Genomic DNA, 8,146 nt, shown 5'->3' on the forward strand with positions numbered 1-8,146 from the left:
TAAAAGAGGATTTTGGCGAGATTTGTATGATCAGTAAATAGTTTTTTTTAATTCGTGATCGACCAAGACGGCGTACTACTTATGCTCCGTTTCTTTTTTTTCATCGACTCTGCCCTGCCAGCCTGTCCCGACAATAGAAGAGTTATTAAAGATTGAGCCCATAAAGAGCTCTCTCCATTTTCTGCTTCGCCAGTGAGTGACAGAGCATATCTTCTTTCTTAGAGATACCGCGGAAACGGCTGACGGCAGGAGAGAAGTGGCTGTCGTGCTGATGACCTGCTGCGCTTCGTAGCGGCGAATGACACCGGGCATATGCTATTCCTGTAGCGCAACATAAATATTTGAATTTCGCTCAGTTTCGAAGTGTCCGTGCCTATCGCGATGAGGAGAGGTGCCGATTCAGAAAATATGCTGGTGGCCTCGGCGCCGTCAGCACTGTAAAACCCTTTAGTGAAACTTACCGGCACATCACCAGCTCGCCACTAACACTCCCATTCGCCTACTACCTCGTGCCATAGTACGTCACGACCATCAAAATTACACCGCGGCTTGTTTTGCGGTGAACTGAAGAGGAAGGAAAATTCCATATTTCAATTATTTTTTGTGTAGGATTTAATAAACCGAAACGAATACGGATGTCCGTTTTGCGTTCAGTGAACATAGAAGGTTTAATGTAAAAGTTATTTGGCTAAAGTAAAAAGGTCGTTTCATGGTTCCTTTAAGTAAGTCAGGCGAACTAATACTGTTTTAGATCAGGGTGAATACTCTGAAAGAATACCTCTGCTTCAAAAACAAATTGATGGGGTTTACTCCTGAAGTCCACGGCCGTCGTGAGGTTCCGTATTGGGGCAAAGACTCTCCCACATCACCAGTCGGCGCTCTGTGTCTTCAGCTTCCTTCCGCGCGCCGTTGTTGTCTGTGTCCGTGAGACCCAGGGAACGTTCCAAGCCGCAGCTGTGGGAGGTTTTTCTGGTGTGCTCGAGATGTTTGCATCGACTGACGACATGCATGATTGGCTCTTCTTCTGCTCCACAAATTCGACAGGTTGGATCGTCCCCGTACAGCTCGCGCCTTCGGCTCTGGGTCTCGTTCGTGCCTGAAAAAGCAGGGCGCTGGCTCCCTGCCTCCTGTGGTGGCGGAATGGGGCTGAATCACTATTGTGCTTTCGGTAGAGCTCAAGGTTCTGTTTCTTCTGGGTCGCCCTCTTCCACTGCTCGGTTCCCGCCCGTGTCACCTCTCCGCGAGTCGTTTTGCCCCATCTTATCTACGTGCTCGCCTGCTGCATGGCCGAACCCCCACAGAATTCGGAATCCACAGCTTTTAACTTCTTTACCCAATTTTCCTCGTTCCGTTGTTTCTAATGCAATAATACGATATTTGCGCGTAGCTCTCCGACGGACGGAATGTTAATCTTCCCGTGTATTGCAGCTTGGACCTGGTTTCTCTGGTTTGGTGCGTAGACCAGCCCATCCGCCCGTTACTGCTGCATTAGCTATGGATCTGCTTCCCCCCAGCAGCCTCCTCCCCAGCTCGTACTGCAATCGGTTCAAGCCTTTGATGCCGGCCAAGCTGAACGTGAGCCCTTGGTTGGCATAGGGAATGAACGGCGCTGCTAGCATTTTCCACGGAAATGTTCCCACCGAATATTTGTATGAGTGTTCGGCAACGTGCCACATAGTCTCCGTTAATTGGTTTGATTTTGCAGTTAAGTTTTTTTAATGTTGGGCCAGATGAACTATATCATATGTAATTGTTGCACCAAGGTACGTTGAGCTTTCTTGGTTCACTACCTAGTTTTGCAGACAGAAGTACTAGTCACACTATGCATTAAATCTCACCTACTGTATTATTTCGACGTTGCATTTAAAGTTGTCCCTCGATGCCTCTTCTGTGCCAATGCTCATCAGGTGATGCATACCTGCTGCCGTCTGTGCGATGCTCACCACATAGTCCGGAAAGGCCAGGCATGGGATACGTGTGTATTCTTCTGCTCCATCCTTGGCGATCGTGCTGAGACGCAGACCGGCTATTGCTTCCTTCAGTCACTTAAGGAGGTTGTTGATGTAGAGATTAAACAGTTTTGGTGACAGGGGGCACCCCTTTCTCAGCCCTGTAGTGATTAGCACTAGCCTTGATTAGTATTCTCCTATTGTGTAGCAGCCATCGCATTTCCTGTACAGGCTCTTCAAGAGTTGTTTGTTGTTCCCTTCAACCCCACTTTGCCGCATTTTTATTCGGACTTTGATGATGTGCTGTGCCCTACGTTTTTCCATAACCTAATATGCTAGTTACAACATGAATTTCTTTGTTTCTCAGTTCTAGTGCCTATGCTAAAGTAAATAGGTTGTCGCTTGTTCTCCTGTTGGCCGGAATTCATTTCAGCTTGTACAAGCATGTTTTGTTTTTTTCACAGATATAATGCAGCCTATGCTTAATTATACTGGTGAACAACATGCAGAGGTTACCTAGTATTGGTATCGGTCTGTAGGCTCCAAAGTCTTTGGGTCCGATTGTTTTCGTTTCTATATTAGCTTCACTTTTGTTTGGTTCCAGCACTGTGGAATTTCCTTAGTCTCCAGCATGGCATTAAAATATGCCCTGAGGCTGTCATCTGCATTTTTTTGGTGCCTTGATAAACTCATTGCTTGTTGCCTTTCGCTTTTCTGCTCTTTTTATTTCCGTCTTCATTTCCAGTCTAGTTAGGGGGTTCATTATAGAGTGTTCTTGTCTTTTTTTGCTTTCAGGAATTTTTGTTCTGCTGTTTGCGTCATCTGGAGTTCTCTTCAGATCTTATTTTTGTTGTGTAAATTATTCGGTCAGCCAGTCTTGTTCTTTTTTGTCCTCTGGTCTGTGCCACCTCTTTGTAATATCTGTAATTTGTCTGTTTTTCCATTCAACTGGGCCTTCATTGAAGTAATTTGCTTCCAAAATGTTTCGCTAGCCTTTTTTCTTCTTTTAGTATGTTCTCTTCTGTCTTCCTGCTGAACTGCTGCATTTTTGTAGCTACAAGGGCCTTCACTTGTGATTTTGTTCTTCGAAATATTTCCACAGGTAATCAACTTGTGCTGGAAGATAGCCATTACGCTGTGCCACCTGTGCTGTTTCTTGACCTCTTGCCTCCTCCTGAATGCGTCATTTACTTCCTTGTCAAACCATGGTCATCGAATCCGTCGCCGTCCTTTCCTATTTTTTTTCAACTTGTTCGTTTGCGGTTTTGCAGACTAAACTGCTAAGTTGTTCGTATCTGTTCTCTGCTTCAATTATTTTCTCCACTTGTGATGCGAATTCTTATATCTTCTCTTCTGATCCTAGCTTCCAGTGGCTTTCCCGGGTGTGTACCTTTGCTTCTTTTTTTTTTTTGATTTTCGGTGTTAGCACTTTTGTGGGCAATTTTTATAAAAAGGCTAAGGAACTTCATTCTTTCTAATTCCCGCATAACATTGGTAGTGTAGCGTAATTCAGCAGATGGTTTATTTTTATAACAAGCGTAGTTCTTTCTACGTGGGTGGAAAGCATACTTCTGTGAAATTTTCGCAATCATGGCCCTGTGCAGAGGGGTACAGAACACGCAGTGCAAGTGTATCTAGTTGTTTTTCGTGCTGATTGGTGCTGCAGTTCCTGCATGGGCGGTAGTTGGAGTGTTCGAATGCAAAGCGCTGTCCCACTCCGGTCAACCTGACTTTTTTGGGCACACCCATACCTTTAAAAAAGAATGACGGTGTCCTCCCTCTCTTCTCGCATGTCGTGTGCTCACACATGAGCTGTCTTGCGAGCTACCGTCTAAAAGCAAGCTGATCTTTCTTCTGAACCGCACGGTGTTGTACAAAACGGAGGCATTGACAATTGAAAGGTCCACAAGAAAAAAAAATCCTGTGCCACCACTTGAGAGTTCAGCGTCCGATGCCGTACGCCTCCCGCAGCTGGTCAAACTTGACGACACCTCCCAGTATTTAGTTGCAGGTCGCAACAACCTCGGTGCCGGTGACAGTCGCCTTCCCCCATCTTTCTGTGTTCTTGAAACCACTGACATTTTGGTTGGGTTCGGAGCGGTGTAAGGCATCGCCACCGCTTTGTTGTCCATCCACTTCGTTGCGGAGACATTATCCTTTACTGGGAACTTCGAAGAATCCCGGTTCATGGCCTCCTTCTTCCGTTGCCATTGTGAATGTACCTTTTGGTTTGGTCTGACTGTGCCGCACGTGAAAAATCCGTCAGAGAAATAGAGCCTCCATGAGCGTGATTAACGTAAAAGTGTTGTCGTAAGCCGCAAGGCTTGAGGTGTGACCTATGAAAGAGCAAACTTTGAGTTCAACACTTTCACCGAGCCCGAAGGAAGTAGAAGTTTAGACCTTTCTTGTATAGAGGCTGAATTCCCATACAAAACCCTTTGTAGAGTGTGCCAAGAAGGAGACTTTGTACAATTTGTCTACAGGTTTCATTGGCATGTAGTGCTTGAAGCTCGATCTGACTTTGAATGCTATCATGTTCTTTGCATCGAAAAGCTTCGATGAAGGGCTGCATACCCTGTTATATCCTCCTGAGACCTGGGAAAACTTTTTATTGCGGATTCTTGTCAAATTTACAGGGATAGCTTTATATGATATAGGGAAGATATAAAAAAATATTTTATTTTAAAATTGTCATTAGAATTGATGCCAATTAATGTCCAATATATTGGACATTCGGTCTTAACATGCATATTGCTAGAGGTCTTATAAGGGGACGAGCCTTCAAATAGCGTCCCACGTTAGCGTGTCTAACAAGGACAGAGAGAAATCGCAGAGATATTGTATCAAATGTTTAATATCAGTAACACAGGAACAAAAGAAAAAAAATGTCATGAGCTTTTTGTCACGAATGACGTATTTTTACAACACACTTCAGAGCAAGCAAAACCTTTACTTAGTCGAGTGAGCCATCTCAAAACAGCGTCTTTCTTTTGTTATGCAAAAGAAAAGCTGGCACTTCGTGCAAAAAAACTTCGTTTTCATATTGCACCCTTCCAACCTGCAACGGGCAGCGTTCGAAACATCGGCAAGCCTTGGCATGTGCCCCAGGGTTTTGGCTCTGCTCTCGGCCGGGGGAAGGGGTGCCCGTTTTTTTGGAGGACAATAGTCTGCATCGCTCTCATCGGTGCTCTCCTTACTGCCTTGTGTAACAAGCGCTTCGCCAACAGAGAAGCGAAAATCTAGGAACTTGAACACGTCCTTTTGCCTCTTTTGCATTGTCTTCATGTCTTTCGTATAGAGGATCCATGCGTTACTAAGAGCCATGTCAAACATATGAAAAATGACCCTGATAGTCCATTTCTTTACTCTTGCCTTAATGCGGTAATAGCTGATCATCCTGTCTGCCATGTCCACTCCCCCCATGTTCACATTGTAGACTTGTACAATGTGTGGCCTATAAACATCAATGTATTTTTTCTCTTTCGCATTCCACCTGCGGCAGGTGTCCTCCGGTTCTTTCCCATGCACGGATGACATTAATGTCACTGGTTTGCTGTCATACCATCGCACGATGATCTGTTGGTCATCACTGCGAACCCACATCTCAGAGGTCCCCCGTCCTCTGGCTTTAAGCTGCCCTTCTGATGACAGCTTCACCCCCTTGGGTAGGCGGTTGTTCATCACGGTACCCGTGCCTGCTATGTCCTTTTCGACAAGCTTATCTAGGAGTGCTGGGGACGTAAAGTACCGGTCGAAGAAAAGATGGGTACCAGGTGCAAGACTTTGGGAAAGCCTCAGTACAGCCGACTCTGCAATCCCGGAACTGCCTGGACACAGAAGAGACTTTTTTCCCTGATAAATCTCGAAATCGAGAATCAGGCCGCTGGGATTTGCCAAAACAAAGTTTTTCAGTCCTTCGGGGTTTGGCTTTCTTGGTAGAAACTGCCTTAGTTGCGTTCTGCCACTAAACGGTATCATTTGTTCATCTATGCTTGCCAGTTCCTCACGAGGGAGTTTGAGGCATCCTTTCAGTACCTCCGCAATGAGAGGCCGAACCCTCCAGAGCCTGTCCTGGTTTTTTTCTTCATCAGTTATATTGAGGTCGTTCACAACTTTAAGTCGCGATCTGAGCTGAAAGTACCTGTCCCGCGACATACTGTTCGCGATGAGTGGCACCCTCATTTTTTTCATCCAATACATTTTGATCTGAGGATAGCCTAGACAAGACATTGTGACTGAGATGCCGAAAAATATTTTCAATTCATCTGCAGAGGTGTTAAGGCTCTTTCCTGTCTCAGCCACTTCTTTGGTGTTCATAGCCATTGCCATCATTGCAAACATTTCGTCAGTGACATACTGCTGAAAATATTCATATGGGCTGCAGTCAGCTCTCTCCCCCACGTCGTCCGGCACGGCTTGGAAATCCGGTACCCAGGAGAAAGGAGATCTGAAAGCCACATAGTACCAGCTCTTAAAAATATGTACCGAGCTTTCCGAGCACACAAATTACCTTGTAAACGCAACTAAGTGTGTCAAAGATAGCAGTACGACGAAAACAGTGGTCAGAAAAAACACAATATTCCTCAGAGCTTACAGAAAGCTAAACACAGATTAAAGCCGGACTCAAAGCTCAAACTATCTCGCCCTCAAAATATGCTGCAAACAGCTATCAACGCAGAACAAGCAAATTAACATACATCTATTTTCTTATTATGTATCTTGATAGCGGGTAAATCTCACCTCTGACAGGCTTTCCACAAAGGGAGTCTCTTCCTCGTAGAAGTACTAGCCTGTGACTCATCTTCCTCGCTGCTGCTGCCCCCTGCAGAACAGGGCTCATCTTCCACAGGAACCAACGGAGGGTCGTATTCAACGGTGTCGTCCTCACTGTCTGACAACTCGATGTCAGACGTCTGTCCTTGCACAATTTTGTCTAGTATTTGGTCAGCAGTTTCTTCGCTGATCCGTGGTCGATCTCCTAAACCAACCCAAAAAAATAACATCCCGCGTGAAAAAAAAATGTGAAAGACGGCCTTTTTCTACGGCACGCACGTGAGCAATCGAATGTTACGTCAGGCAGGCAAACTTGGCACTGAGCCCCATTGTCCTGTCTAGTGGACATCGCAATCTCAAAGGCGTCAGAGTAAAACAAAGACAACTGAAAACCAACACTGTATACCGTCGTGGTCCCTAGATAGTCAATTATGACTTCCGAACGAAAGAAGGACCAAAACCGAGAGAAAATGAGCAAAAACATACTTACGTTTTCGGTCGCTGCCGTAGAACGTACTCGAAGTGAAAGCCGCCATTTTAGAAGCCTCCGCAGCTCCCGCCGGTGAATTGATTTTCACGCAACTTCACAGATGGCGCCACCAGATGTCCACAATGTTGGACATCGGGTTTCAACGACGAAAACACTGTCGATGTTTGTATATGCGTTCAGATCCTTTGTCCAATATGTTGGACAAATTTTCTATTGCCGGGTCTCAGGAGGATATGATCTTTAATTTCGTCAACCGTGGGTCTCAATTTGTGGAGCTTGTCATAGCCTGGTTTTCTACGAGACTTCGCCAGCGTTGTCGTTGACATGCAGATTTTCGACAATGTACTTGAACCACTTTGCTGGGAAGACATCTGAGACTGCCTTTGCGTTTAGAGCTGGGTCGAAATTCCAGTACTTTGAGGAGTGAGAGGTGACAAATACCCATAAAAATCAAACATCCGATGAATGCCCTGAACTTTTCTTGAGTCAGTGGCTCCCAGTTGATGGAGGTGGAGTTTACTTTTTTGCCGGTACAGCGCTCCACACGGTTTTGCGACGCATAGCGATTAGTCTGTTTGACACTGTTGTTGTTATCGCATTGTTTAAAATCTGCTTGAAACAACTGTAAATCTTCTGATATAAGATTAGCCTTCACGGATGACTCCACAGCAAAGATATAACTCCTGCCGGCAAATACACTAAATAGTCGCTCCAAAATACGGTCACCTTTTCATGTCAGGGTCATGGTCATAGTAGAAAGCATCCAGGTCGTTCGTTTCTTTGTCAAACTCAAAACATGCTTCACTGATGCTAAGCTGCACTACTTCACTTTCCTATGCTTGCGCTTCAGTTGAAAAGGCTCTTTCTTCTTGATTCCCAAATTTACCCTGGGCGTCGCTGTCTTGTTCGGCTTCGGAATCACTGCACTTCTCAG

At 45.4% G+C, this 8,146-nt stretch overlaps 1 protein-coding gene across 1 annotated transcript; it reads right to left on the reverse strand.

Moving 5' to 3' along the window:
• Positions 1 to 4,528: 4,528 nt before the first annotated feature.
• Positions 4,529 to 6,921, reverse strand: LOC120837046 (piggyBac transposable element-derived protein 3-like). The gene is made up of 2 exons (XM_040206211.3): positions 6,690 to 6,921; positions 4,529 to 6,396 (listed from the first exon to the last, which is right to left on the reverse strand). Exon 2 carries the CDS (start codon positions 6,288 to 6,290, stop codon positions 4,899 to 4,901), a length of 1,392 nt encoding a protein of 463 aa, XP_040062145.1. The 5' UTR covers positions 6,291 to 6,396; positions 6,690 to 6,921; the 3' UTR covers positions 4,529 to 4,898.
• Between the last annotated feature and the right edge of the window lie 1,225 nt (positions 6,922 to 8,146).

The sequence above is a fragment of the Ixodes scapularis genome, unplaced genomic scaffold, assembly GCF_016920785.2.
Source record: "Ixodes scapularis isolate PalLabHiFi unplaced genomic scaffold, ASM1692078v2 PGA_scaffold12__126_contigs__length_90152505, whole genome shotgun sequence".
Taxonomy (NCBI): Eukaryota; Metazoa; Arthropoda; class Arachnida; order Ixodida; family Ixodidae; genus Ixodes; species Ixodes scapularis.

Bases quoted from the DNA above. Each gene is read 5' to 3' on its own strand.
- LOC120837046 (XM_040206211.3), bottom strand. From the start codon at position 6,290: ATGTTTGCAATGATGGCAATGGCTATGAACACCAAAGAAGTGGCTGAG.